A 24327-nucleotide genomic window follows, 5' to 3' on the forward strand; every position below is an offset into this window, starting at 1 on the left:
CAGGGTCCCAGTCTGTATTTTAGCATACCCTCTGGGTGACCTGTCGCACGCTCAGGTTTGAGAGCTATAGGTACAGAGATCTCAAAGAGGCTGACAAAGTAGTAAGGTCATCTCCAATGTTTTTCTTTAGGGGTCAGAGATGGAACAAGGCCTTGTGCCTGCCAGGGAAGTGCACCGCAGTCCTCTGAATTTCCTTATAATGCGCCTGTAAAGGTAAAACTTGTAGTTTTGCAAGCTGGTAGGTATGCATATACACATACGTATACATTTGTGTACATATTTTCTATGGTACTGGGATGAACCCGCGAGAGGCAAGCATTCTATTACCCACCTATATATATACAACCAGGCCTTTACACTGTTTTTTGGTTTGTCTGTTTTTACTTTTGAGGCACTGTCTTGCTAAATTGCCCAGACTACTTGGAATTTGCCATCCTCCTGCCTTGGCCTCTTGGGTAGGTGGGATTACACGCATGCACAGCCACGCCCAGCATATATATTTTTAAAAAGGTAACATTATGCACTGTCTTGCTAATATCCAATTAAATTATGAGACATACACTAATAGATCGAAAAAAACTGGCAAAACAGAAATAACATCTCCAGCAACCAGCACTGCACAGACCGCCGGGAGCGACGTCGGGGACCGCGTTCTTCCGCTCGTCGGGGCAGCTCTTCCGGGTTTACCTTAACCTTCCCTGCTCACAGAGGCACCGCCCTGCCCTGCGCGCTGCTTCCGCCGCACCACGCGAGAGGACTCCTCGCGCCGCGCCTTCCGCGGGCCTCGGAGGGTGCGCGTCACTCGTCCCAGGGAGTCTGCAGTGCTCGCTCCCAGTCCTAAACCCCGCAGCCCACCCTCACTTCCTGGTGCCCGCGAGGTTTCGCCTCCACCCCAGTCATGGCGGACCCGCCCCCAGAAGACCATGCGGCTCTGTCCAAACCCCGGAAGTCCCTGCGGCCCAGTCGCCAAACCCGGAAGCCCTTGCGGCTACCCCGCCCCCTCGCAGACCTAATCTGCTGGCTGCGGTGCTGGTGCGGACATCCGGGGGACGTCAGGCCCCGCGCCCCTACCCATCCACCTGCGCAGGTGGCGCTCTCCACGAGCAGTCGTCCCGGCGCGCTGGGCCGCAGCGGGCTGAGCAGACCCGGCCAGCTGGTGTGTGTATGCACGGGTGCGTGTGTGCTGTGCGGTGTGCGGGGCCGGGGCGTTCGCGGAGCCGTCAGCTGTCAGCGGAGGAACACAGTCGTGGCTCTTGGATTCATTCCTGAGGTTTTGAATCGCCACTTAGTGTTGGGTATCTTTGGAGCCATCCTCGCGCGGTCTCCGGGAGTCAGCCTGCGGGCGTGGCAGCTCCCCGCTCCCGTGGCCGCCCCGTCGGGTTTGGGCCGGGCTCCGGGTGGTCTACAGCGTCCATGCCTGGGAGAGCGGAGAGCGAGCTGCTCTCTGTCCCAATATTGGCTCAGCCATGATGGCTCTTTCAGTTCCTTTTTTTTACGGGAGGCTACCACAGGGGAAAAGGGTTTCCAGTGGGTCACCGTGCCGCGAGTTTGAGGGTTACAGGGGCTCGATGGCTTTGGCAAGGCTAAGGTTTCCAGGTAGGAAAGGCAGACAGGGTGGTCGGTGTGACCCCATGGCAGCCCGCACAGCTGACCAGGGGAAGCCTCCTCAGAAGGAAGCCACATGTGGCTCCAGGGCTCCAGCTGCCTCTCACCCCTGTCCGCAGCCAGTGCAGACACCTTCCAGGATGTACATGCGGGTGGAGACCCGCACCAGCTCCTGTCTCCATCTGAAGAGGGCTCCAGGCATCCGGTCGTGGTCCCTCCTAGTTGGTAAGACTTTCTAAATGTTTTCCCAAAAGAAAAGTCTTAAAAGGATGAAAACAAAATAAACTATTTCCTCTTTTGTTCTACCCCAAATATACCTGTTGCTTTTTTTTTTTTTTAATGTTGTCGGATTTTTTCCTACCTACAAGGGCTTACAGATAATGCCAGTTTAACACTCTGTGTGCTCTGTGTTTTTCTTCCTCTTTTTTCCACCCCGACGTCACCACAGTGTGTAAAACTCTTGATATTCTGGTCCGTGTGGTGGGTGATGGTGGATTCCCGTTTGCCTCTCCCCTGTCTCAGTCTCCCTCTTGGGTCCACGTCACTTCCTGGTCTCCATCCCCCATCGCTGGTTGCCTGGAGGGCTTGTGCCCTTGGGGCCAGAGGCACATGCGTTGACCGTGGGTGGAGGTGCTGGCTCTGGCTGCAGCAGCCACGTCTCTGGGGCACTCTGTGGCCTTCTGCACACTGCTGTGTGCTGTGTGGTTCTCTGTGTAGTTGTCATTCCTTACTGTGTGCTGTGCGGGTGGTAACTGTCTCTGGCTCCTTTGTGGGTTTCTGGGGAGCTCCAGTCATGTGTACTGATGTTTGTACAAATGCCTTGTTTTCCCTGCACTGCATGGAGGATCTCTGCCTGATGTGCCCCAGAACACAGCTTTCCTGCAGTGGGGAGCACCCACTTGCCTCCACCGCAGCTCTGGGAGAAAGTGGGCCTCCTCGGGGGTTGGTAGCAAGGCGCTTCCTGTCTCCCCACAGGCATCCTGTCGACTGGGTTGGCTGCTGCCTACTACAGTGGAGGTAAAAGACACTGTCTCTTCTCTGTTTCCTCACCTGTTTGGAAGAACTCACTTGCGAGTGGTTGTGGCATGGCCTCTGGGGTGGTCAGTGCCCACGCTGCAGTGGTGTGCTGCCCACCAGCCTGCACTTCCAGATCTCAGGCAGTTTCCTGTGCCATCAAATATTCCCTAAGAGGCTCTAGTGATTGCCTAAGATCCTGCTGCAGGAAGGAGCCAGGTTCACAGCGCTCCACCTTACCCCCTGCGCCCCAGCTGGACTCCCAGGGGCAGTTAGTTTGGCCCCTGGCTGCTGCTCCGGCGCCTGTGCCCAGCATCTGGGGAAAGGTTGTGCTGGGCTCCGTGGCATGTGGCTTTGCCTCTTCCTCATGGGCTGGCTCCTGTGTCTCTTGCAGATAGTCTGGGTTGGAAGCTCTTCTATGTCACAGGCTGCCTCTTCGTGGCTGTGCAAAATCTGGAGGACTGGGAGGTAAGGCAGTGCAGGGTGAGCCCTGTTCTGGTCCTGGAGCGTTTGTCCTAGCATAGAGGTGTTCACGTAGTTGGACTTGGCTCCTAGACATTGCCTGTGGCCATCCCTGGGCCCAGGAATCTCCCACACGTTCCTGATGATTATTCTCACCAAAGTTTTCTACTCTAGGGGTTGCTGGGGCACAGAGGGGGGAGTCTGCATCCTCCTGCAGCCAGTGCTTTTTCCTTGCCTGTGTTGCCCTTGGGAGTCCTTGAAGCTACCTGGCCTGTGCTCCTGACCTCTAACCTCTGCCTCCTTGTGGCTTCACTGCTGTCCTGTCCTGATGCAAAGAGGAGAGGCCACTTGCTCTACCACTCTGTCTTGCCCTGGTGCCTGGTGGGAATCCTGGAGTCAAACAGCACACTGGGTTCTGGTGGTCAGCTTGGTGGGCTCTGGGGCTATGTTCTGACTGGGAGGGCCCCTTGGGTGTCCACTCTGATGTGGGTGGGGATGAGGGCTCTCCCTGGAGTTCTGTGTGTGGTCAGTGCATGTTGGTTTCCAGGAAGCCATCTTCAACAAGAGCACTGGGAAGGTCATTTTGAAAACGTTCAGCCTCTACAGGAAGCTGCTGACCCTTCTTAGAGCAGGCCATGATGAAGGTGAGATGTGAAAAGTTGGGACACTGTGCATCTGGGGGAAAGGGGACACAGCCTGGGTCCAAGGTTATGTGCTCAGTGGTAGGGTTCCCCAGACTCCCCCTAGCCTTTGAGGTGGAGTGCAGGCATGTTTCTTCAGAGGCTCAGTCTGTTGAGATGGGGTCAGGGCAGGTGGGCGCTGAGGTGGGTCATGGGGCCAGGTAGGTGGAATGGGTGAGCAGGGGCTGTGGCCTCTGACCTGCACATCCCCGCAGTGGTGGTCCTGCTGAATGACATCCGGGATGTGAATGTGGAGGAGGAGAAGGTCCGCTACTTTGGGAAAGGATATATGGTGGTGCTGCGGTTCTCCACAGGCTTCTCCCATCCCCTCACCCAGAGTGCAGTCATGGGGCACCGCAGGTAAGGGGACTCCCCTTGGGCAGCATGGGCCCTTGACCTGACCCTCTTTATGGACTGCCCCTTGTCTGGGTTACGGGGAGGAACAGAGGGACCTGCAGGAAGGATGTGCATGCTAGAGGCAGCTCTGCCATGCTGCCCACAGAGGGAATGTCAGACAGAGGGGCTGGGGCTGGGGCAAGCGATGCCAGGACAAGAGATGCTGGGCCCAGTTTGGAAGCCCCGAGGCTATAGTCAGGTGGTCAGGGATGAGGGACAGGTGAGATCTTGCTGGTTGTTGCTAGGTGACCCGCCCTTCTTCTTGGTCCCAGTGACGTGGAGGCCATCGCTAAGCTCATCACCAGCTTCCTGGAGCTGCACCGCCTGGAGAGTCCCTCGGAACGGTCGCAGAGCAGCGACAGTGAGGTTGATGTTCCTGGCAGCCAGAGCTGACAGGCCCAGGGTGGCCATGGGTGAGCACCATCCACAGTATCCTCTTGGCTTCCCACAGCGCCTTATCTGAGCAGCCCGTTGCAAGGCTCCTGGCAGGTCTTGGACGCCTGCCTGTGGCTCCCAGGGCAGCAAGGACAGACTGCCTGCCTTGGCCTGTTCACACTCCTGGCTCCATTCTGCCCAGAGCCGTGCTCATAACCCAGGGGGCTCAGAAGTCACCACCCCTCCCAGAACTAGACAGCAGCCCTGGCCTGGGCAAAGTGGAATGTGGAGGTGATAGACAGCATGGCCTGGCTCATCCCATGGACTCTGAAACAGAAGGACACCCAGACTTTCTCCAGCATGGGCCCAGGGCCTGCCCTGCCCACAGCCAGAGGCTTTGCCAGCCCTGGGCTTTTGGCATTAAGTTCTATTCATAATATGATGGCCACATGCCTGTGCCTGTGGGGAGAGCCAGGCCTCTCTGGATACTGATGCCAGCATGTTGTGCTTGGAGATCTTGGTGCATCCTACCCTTCCTGGTTGCATGTCCTCAGTTGTTAAGATGGACCTGACCCTGGGCAGGATGCCTGGGCACCATGGACTGTGGGGGCTGCAGTACTCAGACTGTCTCTCCCCAAGAACCCCTCTCCCTTGCTGACCCCAGGGAAACGAACATACTAGCTGCCTGCCCAGATGCTTGCCTTAGCTCACCAGACTGCAGCATAGTTGCTGCCCACAACAGGACCACTGACCTCCCACCCCGGCCTGGGCAAGGAAGGGAGGTCACTTCTTCAAGCATCTTGTGGCGTCTGAAGACCACAAGCTCTTCTGCAGAGACCCCGCTCCAGCTCTGAGCCCTGGAACCTGCAAGTGCAGACCCCGTTCCTGGCTTTGGCCATCTGTCACAGAAGCTGGGAGCCAGGCCTGAGAACTGGGGACTCCTGGTCCCTGGTCAGCACCCACGAGGCTGTGCTTGTAGGCACAGCCAGGCAGAACTAGAGAGCCAGAGCATCCCTGAGACACAGGTTTGAGGCTGCTTTGAGGCCACTGGCCCTGGGCTGGGCAGGATGGTCAGGCTAGTACCTTGGTGAAAGCAGGCCAGAGCTCCTGCTTGGAAGTAGATGCCCCTCAGCCATGAATTGGGAAATGTGGCACTTTAAATGTACAGCCCAGTGCTGGCTGTTAAATGGCTGAATCTGGGAGGTTTTTCTTTCCTAAAAAGAAATGTGTGAAATACAGCAAGTGATGTCTAGCTCATCGGCCTATGGCTTCATTTTCTTGATGATACTGGGGGTTGAAGCAAGAGTCTTATAAATGCTAGGCAGACTTGCTTTACCATTGAGGCACATCTCAAGCCATGTTTTCAGTTTTATTTTGAGACAGTCTTGCTAAGTTGCCCAGCCTGGCCTTGATCTTGTGATCTTCCTGCCTCAGCCCCCTGGATAACTAGGATTACAGGTGTGTGCCATCACATCCAGCCTCTGTGCACCTGAATGCTTCAACTGAGGGAGGAGCAGTTGCTCTAGAGCCCATTCCCTGGCTGCAGGGTGCTGTCTTGGCCTTCCCTGCAGGGATCTTGGGGCTGAGGCTCATTCCTCAGTGAGAGAGAGGCCAACTGCAAACCAGGAAGCTGGCAAAAAACCCGATTCAAGTTTTTGTTAATGGGACTTGCAGCCTGTAGTATTTTTATTTCAGATGAATTAATAAAGTTCTACATGCACATCATACACAGGTCCCATGTACCTTGTCCTTCAGGGTTTCCCACTTTGCTCAAAAGTTCTGCCTGTACTGTGCGACCTGGGCTGCGGTCTAGATACAGCAGGAGAAACGTGTTGAGTGTAAAGCTTGCCTCAGCCTGTGCCGCTGGGGCCTACAGCACAGCACCGAGCCCATGGCAGGAGCCCTTCAGGGGTTCTGACCCATGTCCCCGGCAGGGCTGACAGGCAGGGGTGGGGGTAGGGTTGTCTCGGTGAGGTCCTGCAGCAGGCTCTGCAGCCGCTGCATGCTGGGGTGCACGTTCTCCTCCAGCCACTCCTCCACAGTGTCAGGGTAGAAGATGCACTGCAGTGCCACCTCCAGTTGCTGCACCAGTGCACCCCACCTGCCCAGGAGGCTGAGGGCAACAGGGCTGTGAGTGGCTGTGCTTGCTGATGTCCCCAGCCTCACAGGTCAGCACTGTTCCATGCCTCAGCCTACCCAGTGGGACAAGTAGGTGAGTGAACTGGGCATACTTTAGCATCTGACCGGGATGCATTTTACAGTTGGCTGGCAGTTTTCTTGGTGGCACGTGAACTGTCATACAGTGGGCAGCATCTTGCTGTCATGTGTGACACACTGTTAGGTTCAGCTCACAGCCTTGACCAGGAGGGGAAGGGAAGACAGCATGGGGCCCCAGCCACAGGGACACAAGGGCTCTCAGCCAGGGTCCCTTGGGTACAGCAGGACCAGGTAGACCCCAAGTGGGCAGATTCCAAAGGTGGGCCCCAGGCCTGCCTGAGCATGTGGGTGATGTTCTCCTCTTGGACTAGGAACCACTCAGCTTCTCAGTGATGTCAAGGGCAGTGTTAGGGAACACATCAGATTCATCAGAGGCTGCAACCCCAGAAAGTGGGTCTTAACTGAACCCCCAAGGGTGCTCACCTGAGTGCCTCAGGCTGGATGTGCTGGAGCATAACAGGGTGGATGAGCTTTCGCCTGCGATGGTAGGGGCTGAACCAGCCGGTCACATACCTAGGGTAAAGCAGACAGGTGAGCACACTAGCCAACAGCAGCTAACAACACAGGTGCTTTGTAGTGACACCCCTGGGAAAATGTAAGAATTTGGTAATTTTTGAGACAGGGTTTCACCATGTAGTCCTGGCTGTCCTTGAACTCACTGTGTCACCAGAATGGCCTCAAACTCATGATCCTCCTGCTTTAGCTTCTGGAGTGCTTGGTTTAGTAGCAATATTAAAAAGTTGTACTTCTCAGGAAACTGAGGGAGGAGGATTGCAAGTTGGAGGCCAGCCTGGGCTATACAGCAAGACACTGTTACACAAGCAAAAACCAAAAGACAAAAACCTGCTTCTCCCAAGAAAGCCTTTGTGAAGGAGACCAGTGGGGGTGGGGGCCACTTACCTGTTCCTCTCCAGCAGCGCGTCCACAGAACTGCTCAGGTGGAGGCTGACTTGTGTGACCAGGGCGTGAATGCTGCTGCCAGGGAAGGAGCCGGCTCCCTCGCTGCCAGAGAGCCAGGCTGAGATGGGTGGTTCCCAGCGGGAGGGCAGGGGTGTGACTGATAGGGCAGGGTGCGGTTACCTCACAGCATCCGTTACTCCTGGGCTTGAAACCCCAAGGTGGTTCTCCACTCTAAATTTCACATCCTCAGAAAATCCTCCTGAAACCAACCACAGACAGAAGCTGTCGGAGGGAGGGGAGGGGAGTCCTTGTTCCTGCAGACCACGCAGTCTGGGCCTTCAGGCCCTCAGGCAGAGCATGATGGGAGCCCCAGCGCAGCCCAGCCCTGTACTTGTGATCCCAGGAGACCTCAGGGTGAGCCCTGCCACTTCTCATTACTGTAAAGACCAGAAAACAGAAATACCAATGGTATTGCTGGCAGGGCCACCACCTGGCTGAGCCCTGGCTCCCTGTGCAGATGGGCCAGGCTCTTGTGGAGTCTGCACCTGAAGCTCCCTCAACAGTGGGATATTCTAGAGCTCCCAGAACAAGCCGGGGATGCAAGTGCTGGCATGGATAGCACAAGTCAGTACCGAGGCTGTGGCAGGATAGGAGGGCAGGAGGGTCCCTGGTCGTGTGGTAGGCAGGAGCAAGCACTGGCTCCCTTGAAAACTTGACACATAGAAGCCAATGCAGCCCCATCCACAGCTCCCCACTCGGGGTGTGTGGGGTATGTGCTGTTGCCTCCTTGCCTTAATGTATATCCTCCATAGTTCAGAGTGAACAATTGGTAAAAGCTAAGACTCATCCTCTGCACATCCTACCCTGGCTCCTTGCTAAGCCATGTTTGCAGGCACTGTGTCCTCACTCTGACCGAGACCCTTCTGGCTGGGTGCTGTGGCACACGCCTGTAATCCCAGCACTTGGGAGGCTGAGGCAGGAGGATTGTTGTGAGTTCGAGACCAGCCTGGGCTACAAAGTGAGCTCAAGGTCAGCCTGAACTGCATAGTGAAACCCTGTCTCAAAAACACTGGAAAAAAAAAAGGAAAGCGACCCTTCAGTCTGCAGGGACACACACCTGTGCATTCCTACACTGGTGTGGTTTGATTGTGCACCATGGACTTCACCAAGGTCCTACTACCAGCCCCTGCTCTGAGCACCCTGTCTGTCTGCTCTGCTGCATCCAGTCCAGCTGCTCCCTTAGGTGATGGGGTCCCTGGTTCTGCACAAGCTGCCTCCTGGCTCTCAGGACATTTATATAGCAAAGGCGGACTCTTCTTCTACGCCCCACAAAGCATTAATTTCATGCAGGTTCAGTGAGTGTGACTTCTGACTCTGCAGCCTGCCTCAGGCCTCGGCTTGAAGACCGGGGTTCAGGCAGGCTGGATCAATGGTGGGTGGGTGGCTGTGCCAGCTAGGCTGTGTCAGTGTCCTCCTCAATGCAGCTGACCCCACTGTGATGAGGACTGAGGTCTAACCCCAAAGTGGGCCACGGTTGGGGGATATCTGTGCCCAGGAGGAGCTGGTGACGCTAGGCAGCAGGCAGACATACCATGGAGGAGTAACTGCAGACAGGCAGCCAGTGACGGGATGCCCACGGGCAGCAGCTCGCAGAGCACGGAGAAGTGGTCATACCTGTGCAGAGAGGGACACTCAGCTCTGCTGCCCTCCGCCTATCCAGCCCAACAGAGGCACCCTAATCCAAGGTGTCCTTGCTCCTGTCCTGGGGCCCCAGGGACAGACAAGGGTCCAACCCAGGCTGTAGGTTGTATGTGCCTAGTTTTAAAGAGGAAGTTTTGTCACTTATACATATTAACTATATTGTATGTTTTATATGTGGCCCACAGCAATATTCCTTCCCTCCAAGTGTCCCTCCCCCAGCATCCTCCTTCTGCCTCCTGGCAGCTGTGCCAACACCCATGCTTTTCCCCAAGGCCCCACGAGGAAAATGCCGTGGGCCTGGGCACCTCCACCTGCTCCAAGCTCAGTTTCCTCAGCTGGGAGCTGGCTGGAGGTGGATGTGGCCGCAGGTGTGGCAGGTGGGGACAAGCGGAAAGGTGGGTGTTGTGATGCTGAAGTCAAACTTTCTTGGGCTCCAGCCCCTGTCCCATGCACAGAGAGCGCTACTCATTGGGGGCAGTCCTGGTGTCGTCCAGATCCAGCAAACCCCAGGCCCACAGAGTAGATGCTCTGGGCATTTTCATGGTAGCAGACAGTAAGAGCCACCTGGAAGCTTCTGCAGAGCTGGCTGCTGCTCCTGGATGCACCCTGGTGCTGGGAGCCGACCCTACACTGCAGTCACACACTGCACTCTGGTCACATCCTGGAGTACCTGATGGCTTCTGGGGATGCCCACCATGGTCCTGCTTCTACTACTTCACTGCAAACCCAGTCTCTGCCCACCCTACACACAGGTCAGGACCAAGGTAGGGTAGGCTGACGACAGAGATTGATATGCTGCCCTACTTTCCAAGTGAGGAGGATTATAGAAGACCAACATCCATCCTGTGTCCTGCTATGCCCCACGACACACAGCCAGTCTGGTGTGGAGTGCAGATGGTGCCCCTTAACAGAATCTGGGCCCTACTTGGGACACCTGAGGTCACACTAAGCAGGCTGTGGCCAGGCTAGGGAGCTGCCCCCACTCTTGGCTCCAGGACCAACCTCTCACCAACCCACCTCTGCCAGCCAGTCAGGATGATGCCCTGCAGTGTATCCGCTGGCCCTCTGCCTGCCACCTGCAGCCACTGAGCATGGTTCCTGAGGTGGTGCTGAACCGGGGGCAGGGCCTGGTTGGCCCCCGTAGCCCCCTTGAAGGCACTGGCTGCCCACAGTCGCAGAAAGCCACACTCCCGGTACTTCTCCATCAGGAGGACTGGGTGGAAAGCAGGTGGGTGAGTGGCTCTGTGGAGACAGCCTGTGTGAGGGCCCAGGACGCGAGTGCCCACGTCATGCACTGTCCTGGCCCAGCAGTGGGAGTGGTCTTGGCCCTGGGCTGATGGCTGTGGAGTAGAGTTCAGCTTCTCACAAGAGGCCCCCAGTTCACAGGCTCATCAGGAAAATGTCCTGCAGAAATGTGAAGAGCAAAAGCTTCCCACTAGGGTGTCCCATCCCTGTCCTGGGTGGGGTCTGCAGTGAAGCAGGGCAAAGCGGGGCAGCAGCTGTCCTATCATCATCACACACTGGTCAGCTGAGCTAATCAGGGCACACCTGCAGGCCATGCAGCCTACATCACAGCGTCATGGGGGTGGGGAACAGCCTCCAGGGTTGAGGGTATTGGGCACACAGGTTGTGACTGGGGCATCCTGGGCAGCCTGGTACTGACCCTTGGCGTGGACATCTATGTCGGCACTGTAGTCCCAGAGCACAGGCTCCACCAGCTGCGGCACCCCAGATGCTGAGGACAGGGCAAGAATGTGAATGTGGTCCCTCCCCCGCCAATCCAGGCCACTCTCCAAGCCCCTCAGGCACAGACACACTCTTTTGGCATGAAAATGGAATATAAACCATCTTGTCAGGCCTGGTGACTTTCAGGCACAGGCTAGGTACTGTGCTCTACACAGCACAGCCACAGAGAATGCTTTTCAAAACCTCCCACATTGGAAGCGACTAGGCTCCTGGAGCCAGTGCGTCTGTCTGTGCTCCACAGAGGCCCCTGGACAGAGTCAGGTCACAAAGAATACAGGTAAAGCCAGGCATGATGGAGCATGCCTGTAATTCCAGCACTCAGGAGGGTGAGGAAGGAGGGTTGCTGTAAGTTCGAGGCCAGCCTGGGCTACATAGTGGGTTCAAGGACAGCTTGTATTAGATAGCAAGATCTGTCTCAAGGGAAAAAAAAAAGACATGGGCAGAGTGCTGATGCTCCCATAGTGCCTTCCTGCCCACTAGCCTACATGCTGCAAGACCCACGGCTGCTTAGGAGTGACGTAGACCTGGCTTTCCCGTGCACACACGAAGAGCAGGACTAGTGGGAAGCTCAGTCTCAGAACATCCTGAGGTCAGGGTGTCAGGCATGTGGTAGAAGTCCCCACCCAAGCCCTGCATGGCCCACCTGCAAGCTGGTCCTGAGGAATGTCCCGCAGCATATCATCCCACACCAGGGGCGTTGTGCTGGGGTGCTGGCTCAGCACATGGCTGGCCACTGCCCGGATGTGGGACAGATACAGCTTGGCTTGGCTGTTCTGCTCCTTCTGCAGCCACTGTTTAGAGGCCTCCCCTTCACCTAGGTAGTAGACCTGCAGGAAGAGGTGGATGGCTAGGTAGGTGTTGTGCCCACACTGTCAGGAGTCTTGGGGTGGCTGAGTGCAGAGAGGAGGCTAAGTGGGGACTGAGATTTCTAACTCTCAGCTCTGAGGAATGGACAGACTCATATCCCACCCTGACCAGGGGATGTTTCTGACTCATGCTTCAACATAGATGGACCTTGTCCTGCACACATTCGATGAGCGAAGTCAGAAGCAGAAAGCCACATATTGTGTGACTCCATTGAGGTGAAATGTCCACATGAAGCAGGGCCAGACAGACAGAGAGCAGGCTAGGGGCTGCAGGTGCTGAGGCAGGGTCTTCCTGGGGTTTAGGGGGGCCCTGAAGGGGGGCAGTGATGATGGTCATACATCTTCCCAAATGAGCAGAGAGCTGCTGAAATCTACACTTTAAGCATGCGTGCACGCGCGCACACACACACACAAACACACACTCTTTTCCTAAAGGGAACCATGAGCTGACTGTTGCAGATGCAGGCCTGGATCAGGCTCCAGTGGGCTCCAGACCTACAGAGGCCTGGCTCAGCATCCCTAGGTCCTGCCCGTGCACCTGGAGCCAAGCAGTGAGGCAGAAAGGTGGGGACGCTGCCTGGCCCCCCAAGACTACCTCTCCAAATGAGGGCTTTAGGGTCTAAAAGTAGTGCACCCCCTACCACCACCCAAACTGCACTTCTTTGATTAGAACAAAATTCTGGGGCCTGGTGTGCCCGTGAGAGGGTGGCTCTGTGCGTTTGGGGGCAACACAGCTCTTTCTGCCTCTGCAGGCCCCTACTGCATGCCAGGCCATGATCCGTCCCAGGAGCTGGATGGGATGGGGCCCATCTCCTTGGCAAGGCTCTTTATTCTTTGGCACTTCGAGGGTTTTTATACAAGAAACTTTGGCTTGGGAGAAGGTGACGTTGAAGAAGAGGGGGTGCGGAATGTGGAATGAAGGCACCTACCTCATCACACCCGATGTGGAGCCAGCGGGCGTCTTTGTGCAGCCCTAGGACCTGGTCAATCATGGCGCTCACCAGGGCCAGGGACTCCGCCTCATGAGGGTTGAGGGTATTGGGGAAGAATGCCACTTCTCGGAGGTGTGCAAATGCTGAGTGCTTCAGCACGAACTGCAGGGAGGCAGGAGGGGCTGGTGAACTGCAGAGGGAGGTGCCCAGTGCCTGAGCCCACTGCCCCATGAGGCTCCTGCCACCCACCATGACATTTTCTGTTCAGTCTACCAGGCTGAGGCGCAGCCTGGTTCCTGACACCCAGAAGTCTGCAGCATGGGAGACAGGGAGGCTGGCTGCCCAGCAGGTAGCAACTTCCAAACCTGCTACCCTCTAGTTTCTCAAAGGCCTCCTTTCCTCTCCCCATTCTAACTGGGTGTGTGACAAACTAGAAAGACAGGAGGGTCTATTCACTTTCAGAGTTTGGGGTGAACACTCTTTTGGCTACTTCAGCATGAAGCGGTTGGCAAACCCTTCCCAAAACAAGTACAAAAAATGAAAATAGCCACTTCAGGGCTCTGGAAATCAGCTGAAGGTGAATTGAAAAATGGTTACTTGTGAGCAGCACAGAAACGCTTTCGGTGAGGGCTGCTCCCTGTTCCCCCACTCAGGGTCCCCCAGCTGCGAAAGTCAGCAACTTCACTGCCAGAGGGGACGGACTTAAATGCCAGAGAAGGCAGGCTTTCAGGGCACTGGGGGGTATAGCTAGAAGCCTGAAACCAGGAGGCTGAGGGCCAGGGAAGGGGTTCAGTGATGCCACAGGGTGAGAAGCGTCAGGGGACCTAAGCCTGTCCCTGATTTGGCGACACAGAGGACACTGGTGTTGAGAGCCAGAGGAGTGCCCAAAATACAGGAGTGTAACAGGGGGAACCTACTCGAAAATCTGGGTGGACTGAATTTTGGGAGAGGATTCCAAAAGGCAGGCTAAGAGCCTGCGGGCAGGCCCAGCAGTGCCTGGGGCTTGGAGCAAAAGCACCCTCTTCCCTGAGTGTAGACTGAAGTGGAAGCAGAAGCGCTGCTGGTAAACTTGAGGGAGTTCAGTATTAGGCAGAGGAATTCATGCACCCTAGGCCATTACATCAACATTGGGTTTGTTTCCCAATTCTTTAGTGTAGAAATGGGCAATATGTTTTTTTTGTTTTTTTTACTTGAGACAGGGTCATGCTATACAGCCCAGGTTGGCCTCGAACTTGCAACATGTTATGCTTTGTATCTAGATGTCCTTCAAGAGCCTTACAAATGCCTAGGCACAGGACTTTGGGAAGGTGACTGGATCACAGACTGGCTGTTAAAAGGTGGTCCTGGTGGGAAAAGGCGAGGCACTGGGGTGTGGCCTGGGGGGGTTGGCTTCCTTTCCAGGACCTCCCTTCCTTTTCTCTGCTTCCTGACTGCTGTAGCCCAAACAGCTTTCCTTTGCTATGTTTTTTGCCCAGGCTGTTTCTGCCCTGGACCAGCTGACCATGGACTGCAAACATGAGCCAAAATCTCTTCCTTTAAACTGCCGGTGTTGGGTATTGTGTATTACTATATTGTGTATTGCTGGGTATTATGGGCAATAAGAAAGTGACTAAGACATGACCTCCCTGCCTCAGCCTCCCGTGTCATGAAAAATATTCTTGAATTGTTTTCAAACAGAAATGGAAGGCTTCTCTCCCTTTCCCATAGGCTGCTGGACCTGGAGTGTGTGCTCTTTGGCTGCTTGTGGGGAATGGAAGCGTCTGCACGGTGGCCTCTCAGTACAGTGCAAGCTCTATGCTTGGGAACAAGCCTAGCCTCTGGACCCATACCCGTGCCTCTCACCTCCATGTGTCCAAAGGTCTGCACCAAGGGGATGACCTCCAGCTCACTGCATCTGGCCAGACGAAGGATCTCCGTGACTTCAGAAGGGCTGGGGAGACAAAGACCATGGCTAGGCATGTGATAGCCAGTCGGTCAGCTTGGTCTGAGCCAGTCTCTAGGTTGTCTGAGTTTTACACAGACCTGGCCTACACAGAAGTACCAGCTGCAGAGTGGGGGTTGGCGGCCAGCCTTGGGAGGCAAAGTCACCTCTCAGCTGCTTTCACACAGCCCTTGACCTAAGCATGGCCCCCAGGCCAGCAGTGCCGCCTGGGTCAGTCCTGGGAGGACCCCTGCACATGTCACTTTCCTGTGCTTCACAAGTGCCATCCTGGGTGGCTGTCTAGGAGCTTCACTAAAAACAAAACTGCTTCTAGGTTCTGCATGTATGTGAGCCATCTCTTAGCGAGCTCTAGACAATCTTTATTCATAGAAAGTTGTTTTTACTCAATACCTATTTCAAGCTTCAAAGGAAGTTTTTTCCCTTTGAAAAACAAAGTATGTCCACTGTTAGAAAAATCACAGAAGAGCACGCAGAGTAGAGGTACTGCAGTAAGCACCCCACTGCAAGCACCCCCTGGGCTTTCTGCTGCCCCTGCCGCTGGGCCTGCCCACTGTGGTGAGAGGCTGGATGGGCAGGTAAGCTCAGATACCAGCAGGGCCAGGCTGTCCTGACATCCTACCACCAGCTGGGCTACTTTTTCTTAGGCTCACTGTCACAGAGGCACAATATAGGCAGAAGCTTTACCAATCAGTGGCCCAAACAGCACTGCATAGTTGTTCTAGTGAAAGCATCACTTATTGGTCACTTTTATTTCTTCTTTAGGGATCTGCCAGCTCCACTGCTTCACCCTTTTACTTCTGGGCATCTGCAGTTGGCCTGTGGGAGCTGCACATGCCTTCCGGACCCCCTAGGTCCCATCTCTCCTCAGCCTGCACTTCTGACTCCAGGTCTGGCTCTCACCTGACTGGAGCCCAGTACAGGGCTCGGGGAGCCTGCTGCAGACTTATACTGAGCAGGACTGAGAGGCTGAATTGCAAATCACACCCTTCCTGGTGGGGCTGGTAGATGCATTTTTTAAAAATGTTTCCAAGTTCACTCCAGTGAATGTGTTCTGTTTTTATAATGTTTTACTTTTATAATTAATTTAATTAATTAATTAATTTTTTGTGGTACTGGGCTTTTGCACTGAGCTACCTCCTGGGACTTTTATTTTTTGAGACAGGATCTCACTAAGTGGCGCAGGCTAGGCTGGAACTTGTGATTCTCCTGCCTCAGTCTCCCAGAACACTGGGGTCACAGGTGTGCGCCATCACGCCCAGCTCTCAATCAATCTTTATAATTGAAGACATGCATTTCGGAAGACAGTAAAGGGACATATCCACCCCAGTCACTGTACCTTCCCTCCCGGAGCCTTTCACTCCCCTCGGATTGCCCTGCTGGCTGCCAGGTGACACCTGTACCTGTATGCATGTGTGGCCCTCAGCAGCCTCAGATGGCCCTCGTAGGGAAACATATCTTCATACTCAATGAGGAGGCCATTTGCACCCAGAGCACGGAACAGAGGAAAGATCTGTGGGAGACAGGGAGGCTGTTAGGAAGATGTCGCTGTTTGAACACAAAGCAGCACCTGTGCTGCACGTGGACTTTTCCTCTCCAGCCTTTGGAGCTGGACAGCAGTTGCTACTCCTACTTCTCCTGAAAACTCTGACCCTTGAATGTGTACCATATGCTCCACTAGACCAGGAGCAGCCAGCTGGTGACAGGAGGGGAAGCACACTGCCTAAGAGAAGCAGCACGCTGCCCACAAACAGCAGGAGCTCCAGCAGCAGGACCCAGGAGCTGGAAGGAGGAAGAGCAGTTTTCTTTTCCCAGATTATAGGAAACTCTGAAACATGCTGGATTGAAGGAGGAAGTCAGTGTGGGACTAACTATTAGCTACAGATTAATTCATACAATGGGTAATCAGTAAGTGACTGTGAATCAAAAAGAGGCCACCTTACACACCTATTATCCCAGCAGCTGTGAGGCTCAGGCATGAGGATCACTGAGCTCAGGGCCAACCTGAGATACATAGTGAATTTGAGGCCACTCTGGGCTACACAGTGAGTTCAAGGCCAGCCTGGACTACATAGTAAGAGACCCTTTCTCAAAAATACAACACAAAACAAAAAAAGCCAATCATGGAAAAAAGTAATCCAACCCAATCATCCACATTTGGACACATAAATACAACACTTGTGGCATTTTTCACCTTTTTGGGTGCTTTTGCCTCTGGTTTCCTCTTTGGCTTTCCATGGCCCTTGACCCTGATGCCCAGGACCCCACTGGGCAGCTCTACACTGGGCAGCAGGTGCCTGAGACCCAGCAGGCCTGGAGTTCACAGACACACGCGCCTGCCTGGCGTCTGCACACTGGACTGGGGCACAGGTTTCCTTTATGAAACTGTACACACATACACAAATGCAGGAAATCACTGAACGAGCCTCAGCTGTCATTGTTACCAACATTTCGCCGATATTATTTCAGCTAATTTCCATTCTTCTTTTTGGTGAGAGTATTTCAAAACAAATCTCAGACATCTTTTTCACCTATAATTTGTATCACTACCTGGTAAAGACTTTTGAAAAATTGCAAGTCATTATCCTAACTAACCAAATTATTGGCAATACTTTTTTCTTTCTGAGGAACTATGGATTGAACCCAAGACCTCAACTGATTTATATCGTCGGTCCTTTTTATTTTTTTTTTTTTTGAGACAGAATCTCACTAAGTTTCCCAGGCTGGTGTTGAACTTTCGATTCCCACTCCTCAGCCACATGAGTCACTGGGATTACAGTTGTGCATACAACATATGGTGTACGGTTTAATAATTCCTTATTATCATTCATATTAAAATCTTTTCAAACGAGAAAAGAAAGAAGGAAGGAAAAATAATATGTGGATATACAAGGATAGCTGGGATAATTGTACTGCTGATGTCTATTGGTTTACTGAAAAGAAGTTAATACTTAAATTTTTCTTTTTCTGACCAATTTTGTATGATTATATCTGGTAATGTGAACAACTAATTTGAAGACAACAATATGCAATACAACAACCATTGTTGAATCCCTACTACCTTGATTAATGAAACTCTATTTCATTTCTAATAGCTTTTAAAATTATTTTTTATTCTCATTTGCTCAATCTTTTATTCTTACATCTTCGTTGCAACTTTGTTGAAGATAACAATATGTAATATAACAACCATTGTTAACTTTTTAGTACCTTGTTTTGAAATTCTGTATCATTTTTATTGTTTTTGTGTTGTTTTGTTTTTGCCTTGTTTTTTTTTTTCTCTTTACAAAAAAATGTTCCTCTTTCAAGTCTTTTAACCTCTTTGGCTTATTTGAATCAGATCCATGCGTTTTTTTGGTGTATCTTTCAGGGTTTGGTGTTTTTAAAAACAGTCTCCCCTGCCTGTTTTTCTTTTAATTTGAAATTCATTTGTTGAAGAAACCAAGTAATTTATTCTAAATGGTTTTCAAAATTATGGATCTGCCCTTAGCATTTCTATTTCTTGTTTTCCCTCCTGCTGGTATTTAGCTTCAAAGATGTGATTAGAGTCAAAGTTCCATTCTTGGGGCAGGAATACATCCCAGTGGCCATGGACAGCCCAACTGGGCTGTCCTACCTGCAGTGCTAGCTCTCAGTGGCTCAAGTAACAGCAGCCTCCATCCCCACGAACCTGATTCCCAACGGCAGTGAATTATCACTCACCCAGCATTTCACTGTGCAAGGTGCTGACTTTCAATGGCCATTCCTTCTGTGTCCATTAGCTGGAATTCTATTCTTTTTTTCTTTCCTTCCTTCCTTCCTTCTATTCTTTTTTCTTTCTTTCTTTCCTTCCATCCATCTATCTATTAAAGACAAGGCCTTAAAAAATAAATAAATACATAAATAAATACATAAATAAATAAATAAAGAAAGAAAGAAAGACAAGGTCTCACTATGCAGTTTAGGCTGGCCTTGAACTCATGGCAATCTGCTTGCCTCTGGCCTTGAACTCACTGTGCAGCCCAGGCTGGCCTTGAACTCACGGCAATCCTCTTGCCTCAGCCTCCTGAGTGTTGAGATTAACAGAAAGTGCCACCATGCCTGGCATACTAGCTGGAATTCTTTAAGGAAGACTCTTCTCTCAGTTAGTACTTGGCGACCCCCATCCTAATGCTGAAGCTTGCTCCTCGTATTCTACTCAGTTCTTAGATATCTGTCACAGCTGGTCTGTGGCTTTTATAATCAAAGGCTGATTTAGCTAGAAATATTTGATTCATATTCTATTTTCTCATCTATTTAAAATCTGTTACTCTTTTCAGTCATAAAATGTTGCTATCTAAATGTTTCATGCCAACTGGTTTTCTCTCCCTTTTATATGACTTGGGACATTTTTCTGAATGCATAAAAGGTTACTTTTCTCATTTCATTTCCCTAAAGTCTGACAAATTTACTAAAAGATATCTTCACATACATCATTATAAATAAATTTTCCAGGTACACAGTATGTCTTTTCAATGTATAGATTCAAGTATTTTATTTTAGGAAGTTTTTTTTTGTTGTTGTTGAAACAGGGCCTTGCTATGTAGTGCAGGTTGGCCTTAGCCCAGGCTGGCCTCAAACACACAGTGATCCTGTCTCAGCCTCCTGAATGCTGGGATTACAAGCGTGTACCACTATGCCCAGTAAGAAGATTTTTTTGAATTGTATATTTTTACCTTTTGTTCCAAACTGCTGCTTTGATTATCTCTTCCAGAGAATGCCGAACATGTGGCCACAATCACTCAGCTCTCCCATCAAGAGGGACTGCTAGCTTTGGGATCTGCTTTCCCAACAGTAAGAGGCAGCAGGGCTTTGTTCACCACCATGCTGAAGAAAGCTAGCCCAGCCTCCTAGGGAACACATGCTGAGGAGACCAAGATGCTGACAGTAAAAACTTGAATGAGGCCACCTGGAGCCATCAAGTATTTCTAACTGTTCCAGGACTGATCACAGGAGAGAACCTGGCTTAGACCTGCTGAACCATCCATCCAGCCTACAGAAACATGTCGGGTGGCAGGCTGTGGTCCTAAGCAAGTTTGGGGGTGATTTGTCACACAGCAAAGTAATTGAACAAGGCACCCCAGTTACACATAAGTTGGATCTTCTTTGCCTATTCCTGCACCTACCAGCTTGTCACAATACTCTTTTGTCTCATGTTGGATTTTTTTTCCCTGTCATTTACTTCCAATTACTGTATTCTCCAAGGTGGCCAGTCACTTTTGTGCTTCTTCAAGCCTCGTTTTCTTATCTGCATTTTTTTTTTCATAATACATTCATGAACTCCACAGGCAACCTTTCACATCTGCCTTCAGTTTGATCATCACATTTCTGGACTTCGGTTTCTGATTTCAGTGTCTATCATTCTGGGTCTCTTTCATCTTCTTTGCATATGATATTCTCATCTCTCTGTGGCCCTGTGTTCCCAATGCACTTCATGGCTGCCATGGAGATCATCTCTTTTTTTCGGTGGTACTGGGGGAACGAATGCAGTCCAGCTGGGTCTGATCTAAAGATGTTTTGTGATTCCCCCTGCCTTATCCCTTTGAATAATGGGATCACAGGCATATGCTACCTGTTGTTCATTTTTAGAAGAGTTTCTTATGGTCACTTTTAGAATAGGTTCTTATGGAGACAGACACCCCAGGGCCCTTCTCTATAGGCTCTGAGTCACTCATTCTGCAGTGCTTCTTGGTTTCTGCAACCTCTGGACCCTTATTCCTGGATCTGAGCATTCTCTCCTTCACCCTTGGTGATGTACTTAGTTTGATGTAAATTCTTCTCCCAATTTTTGTCCTTACTATGAGGTTTTGTTTCTGGAAGGAAGTTCTGTTACACGTTTCTGAGAGCCCTGTGGCCTTGCAGAGCACCACCCCCCCACACTCTTTAGAGCCTTTGCACTCACCTCAAACTAGAGTCAGCAAAACCTTCCCTTGGGTTCTTGCTATGCAGGACATCTATTTGGGGCCTATCTTCTGAGTCCTTTGTCTTAACATCATTGAAATTTCTTTTTCCTTTCCTTACCTTGGGCCAGGCTGCTAACCCTACATGGACAATATCCTATCTGGGCATGGCCCCACCTATTTCAATTTTGGAATTCACAGGGATACTTGATTCCTAGTTTTATTGATTACAAACTGGGTGGCTTAAAAGACCCTAAGTTTTCTCTCACAGTTCTGGCCAGAAGTCCCAGAACCAGGTGTCGGCGAAGTATGCTCTCTCTGCAGGATCCACAGGAGGGTCCTGCCTTGCTGCTTCCAACCTCTGGAGGTTGCAGCAATTTTCAGGGTTCCTTGGCTTGTGGCTGCATCACTCCAGTCTGCTTCTTTTGTCACTGGTGTCCTCCTAGCATGTCCTCTTGGCATCTTCCCTCTGCACAATTCTGAGTCTAAATTCTCTCTTTTTTTGAGATAGGGCTTTGCTGTGTATTTCAGGCTGGCCTCAAACGTGCAGTGATCCTTCTGCCTCATCCTCCCAAGTGCTGCGATTACAGGTGTGTGCCATTAGGCCTGGCTAATTCCTCTCTTCTTATTCAGAATCACTGCAATCCAGTACAACCTAATCTCACTTTGCTTACACATACGCAGATCTTTCCAAATAAGGTGACACTGGCAGGGATTAAGATTTGAATTTATCTTCTTTTAGTGTGTGTGTGTGTGTGTGTGTGTGTGTGTGTGAGTGAGACGACACACACAATTCAATCCACAAAAAAGAGGTTGTGATTTGTTTCGTTCTTTCTTTTGTTCCTTGTGCCACCGTGACTGTTCTGTCTCATTTTGTGAGGGAATATGGGAAAAATGAAACTCAAAACTGCTGCCTTACCTGCCCCAACCTTGGGCTTTGTGGTTGTTTCACAAGTGCCCACTTTCAGGTTACTGCTGGCAAAGTTAAAGACTGTACCCCAAGGCAAAGGTGATTCTCTAGAAGCAAAAGGAAGTTCTTACCTCAGAGAGGTATGAAACCTTTGGTGGAGCTCCTTTAAAGTCCAAATGAACTAGTCTCATCTTAAATGCTGTGGAATCTGACATTTCAGTATTTTCTGCGAACTCCTATAACAGGATCTCTGTTCAGGGACTTCTTCCTAGTAGAGAAATCAGAGTTATTTATAAGCATGGTGGGCCAAGCATGGTGGCACATACCTGTAATCTCAGCACTAGGGAGGCTTAGACACGAGGATCACCGTGAGTTTGAGGCCAGCCTGGGCTACATAGTAAGACTGTCTCTAAAAACATCCCAACCAACCAACCAACCAAACGTGTGGTGGCTTCTTCCTCAGTCCCATCCTTAACACTTTCTGTTTCAGTTCTGATATTACCTAGTTTTGCTTTATTAACTTAGAGGAAACTCATATTACTAACACAAAAATGGAGAATTTGAGTATCTCCATATTCAAATACAGAGACTTTGTCCACTTGCCCCTAAAAATAAAACAGCACCGGTTTTATGATGGTTATGATTTTCAGCACAAACAACTGCAAAATCTGTGTGTGTGTGTACGCTAGGGTAGTACCTTGGGCCTCACAAGTGTTCTTGCACGGAGCAGCATCCCCAAAGGTTCTCAAACTACCGTACACTACACTAGATAATACAGACAGGAAGATGTCTCTATTTTTTTTTTTTTTTTAGATGTCTCTATTTTTTATCAGATCCAATGACCGATATTTTTGTAGGAAAATTATTCTCAATTTAATTTTGGACAACATAAAATCAATTCACATGTCTAGGATACAGGTCAGTTTGTTTGTAGGGAGGAATAAACTGCAAGCTTTACTCCAGATCAGAGAACAACCAGCTTGGATTAAAAATTAAGGCAATGATAACTTGGGAAGGGAATGAGCCCTAAGTGTATTAGAGCTGACTGTAATTTATACTAAAATAAATGCATCTGGATGATAATGAACCCTCCGGGAAAACAGCAGAGCTCGTCTTTTCCTATCTAGTAAAAGCACAAAGGATTAGCCGGGTGCGGCGAGAAGTCTCAGCACGTTGGCCGCGCACAGGGCCGGTAACTCCACCTGCTCAGTGTCGAGCGCCCTTAAGTCCTGGCCTCTGAACCTCGTACCCAAGAGCACTCCGCGGCACCGCCCCCCGCAGCAGGCGCATGGCCGTAAGAAAGGCGGCCTGGCTCGGTCCGGCCCAGCGGCCCAACTCACCCGGCAGCCGGCTACGCGTGTCCGGCGCCCAGGTGCTTGGCGCTCCGGGAAGAGCAGGCTCCGCCCCGCCCCGCAGCTCGGCGGCCGATTGCTCGCGCCTGGCCGTGCCGACCGCTGAGCGCATCGCTCCCGCGTCCCAGCACGGCACCTGCCTCGCTCCCTGTAGCGGCACTCGTTCCGGGCTCGGGGGCTCCCGCTCCTCGCCCGGCTCTGCAGCGGCCCGGCTGGATGGCGCCTCAGCGGAGGGGCCAGCTCAGAACCGCCGAGGGTACTGGGGCGGCCGAGCGGCGGCGCCCAAGCAGGTAGCGGGCAGCGCGCAGCGCGTAGCGTGGCGCGCTGGGAGGCCACGAGCAGCGGGGTGGGGCCCGCGCGAGGGGCCGGACCGGGGTTGGTGGGCGGGGCCGCGGGAGGGGCGGGATCAGGGCGGGTGCGGGGCCCGCGGGGCGGAACCAAGGTGGTGGGCGTGGCACCCGGCGAGTGCCCACTCCCCGGCCTTTGTCACCTCCTGAACCCAAGCCGGCCTTGGCCGGGTGGGGAGGGCCTACAACCCTAACTCGGGCGGAGACCCTATATAGGGACAGGTGGCAAGCCTGAGAGTGTGCCCTCAAAGTCACCTCGGCGCATGCTCCGTTGGCCTTTCCTTTTATCACTGATCCCTTGGAAGACTGCTCCGCAGGCATGCTGGCCCCTTCAGCGCTCCCAGTTTCTACGCTGGGCTGCTGGGTGCAAACTGCCGGGCGAAGGACTGTTGGCGCGAAAGGGAGGTCGTTAAAATGCACCTGGGGGCTGGGTGCAGCTCAGTGGTAGAGCCCTGCCTGGCCTGCGAGAGGCCCTGGTTCCATTCCCCCCTCCGCACCTCCTCCCAGCAGACTGTGGAGCTCTCTAGGTGTCAGCAGCTGGAAAGAGGCCAGGGGCAGCCAGGGAGTGGGCAGAGAGCAAAATGGAGACAGACACCACGCAGGTGGCACAGAGATAGGAGGGTCTGGTTTTCCTGTGGCACCGCTGCTGCCCTTGAGACGTGGTGTGTGTGGGCTGGACACAATCCAGGTGGGTGGCCCACCTGGAAGAGCAGCTCACCCTGCCGCTGAGGAGTCCCTGTGTGTGCACCTTCACTCTCAGAGCACGGAGCCAACTTTGGAAGCTGTAAAGGATGACAGGAACGGCTTAATTTGAGAACTTTAAATCTTGTAGTTGATGGTGGATTTGGAATTATTACTGAAAGATCCCTTAGCATGTAAAAAAAAGTTTGTTTGCTATCTTTTTTGCTTTCCTGGGGACTGCCTTATTTCATTCTCCTCTGTACTGAGCCCATAAATTAAAAAATCC

General features: G+C 52.2%; 3 protein-coding genes across 12 annotated transcripts in view; 2 read left to right on the top strand and 1 right to left on the bottom strand.

Moving 5' to 3' along the window:
- The first annotated feature begins 447 nt into the window (after positions 1-447).
- On the top strand, positions 448-6257 carry LOC102009633 (chromosome unknown open reading frame, human C17orf62). 5 transcript variants are annotated; one of them, XM_005407199.2, is made up of 7 exons: positions 956-1156; positions 1725-1830; positions 2581-2622; positions 3014-3087; positions 3629-3725; positions 3977-4121; positions 4430-6257. In XM_005407199.2, the coding sequence occupies exons 2-7, from the start codon at positions 1746-1748 to the stop codon at positions 4548-4550; spliced, it is 564 nt and encodes a 187-aa protein (XP_005407256.2). In that variant the 5' UTR covers positions 956-1156; positions 1725-1745; the 3' UTR covers positions 4551-6257. The 5 variants fall into 5 exon arrangements, with proteins under 5 accessions (XP_013361540.1, XP_013361539.1, XP_005407256.2 ...); XM_005407201.2 differs by having other exon boundaries at positions 1064-1172; XM_005407202.2 differs by lacking the exon at positions 956-1156 and adding an exon at positions 1206-1270.
- Hexdc (hexosaminidase (glycosyl hydrolase family 20, catalytic domain) containing) lies at positions 6185-23090 on the bottom strand. 5 transcript variants are annotated; one of them, XM_005407196.2, is made up of 13 exons: positions 23002-23090; positions 21793-21929; positions 16237-16346; positions 14737-14824; positions 12892-13056; positions 11740-11923; positions 11014-11085; positions 10368-10563; positions 9241-9323; positions 7830-7908; positions 7650-7751; positions 7173-7262; positions 6185-6645 (listed from the first exon to the last, which is right to left on the bottom strand). In XM_005407196.2, exons 2-13 carry the CDS (start codon positions 21874-21876, stop codon positions 6438-6440), a joined length of 1461 nt encoding a protein of 486 aa, XP_005407253.1. In that variant the 5' UTR covers positions 21877-21929; positions 23002-23090; the 3' UTR covers positions 6185-6437. The 5 variants fall into 5 exon arrangements, with proteins under 5 accessions (XP_005407253.1, XP_013361535.1, XP_013361537.1 ...); XM_013506081.1 differs by having other exon boundaries at positions 10368-10605; XM_013506083.1 differs by lacking the exon at positions 23002-23090 and adding an exon at positions 18536-18675 and having other exon boundaries at positions 10368-10605; positions 21793-21878.
- Positions 23091-23102: 12 nt separating this feature from the next.
- The window catches only part of Ogfod3 (2-oxoglutarate and iron-dependent oxygenase domain containing 3), a 25238-nt gene continuing 24013 nt past the window's right edge, over positions 23103-24327 (top strand). The window contains exon 1 of one of the 2 annotated variants that reach the window (XM_005407194.2): positions 23103-23303. In XM_005407194.2, the coding sequence (XP_005407251.1) occupies positions 23230-23303 (74 nt within the window). In that variant the 5' untranslated portion in view covers positions 23103-23229. The remainder of the gene's footprint in view (positions 23304-24327) is intronic. The other variant, XM_005407195.2, reaches the window with a different exon arrangement.

The sequence above is a fragment of the Chinchilla lanigera genome, unplaced genomic scaffold (genome assembly GCF_000276665.1).
Source record: "Chinchilla lanigera isolate Chin_1 unplaced genomic scaffold, ChiLan1.0 scaffold00105, whole genome shotgun sequence".
NCBI lineage: Eukaryota > Metazoa > Chordata > Mammalia > Rodentia > Chinchillidae > Chinchilla > Chinchilla lanigera.

Coding starts and splice junctions, on each gene's coding strand:
- Hexdc (XM_013506081.1), bottom strand. CDS start 21,876: ATGTCAGATTCCACAGCATTTAAGATGAGACTAGTTCATTTGGACTTT. Junction 7,909..9,240: donor TCTGCAGTTACTCCTCCATG/GTATGTCTGCCT, acceptor GGTTGGTTTCAG/GAGGATTTTCTGAGGATGTG. Junction 6,646..7,172: donor ATCCAGCCTGAGGCACTCAG/GTGAGCACCCTT, acceptor TGTTGCCCTCAG/CCTCCTGGGCAGGTGGGGTG.
- LOC102009633 (XM_005407199.2), top strand. CDS start 1,746: ATGTACATGCGGGTGGAGACCCGCACCAGCTCCTGTCTCCATCTGAAG. Junction 2,623..3,013: donor TGCTGCCTACTACAGTGGAG/GTAAAAGACACT, acceptor TGTCTCTTGCAG/ATAGTCTGGGTTGGAAGCTC. Junction 3,088..3,628: donor AAAATCTGGAGGACTGGGAG/GTAAGGCAGTGC, acceptor GTTGGTTTCCAG/GAAGCCATCTTCAACAAGAG.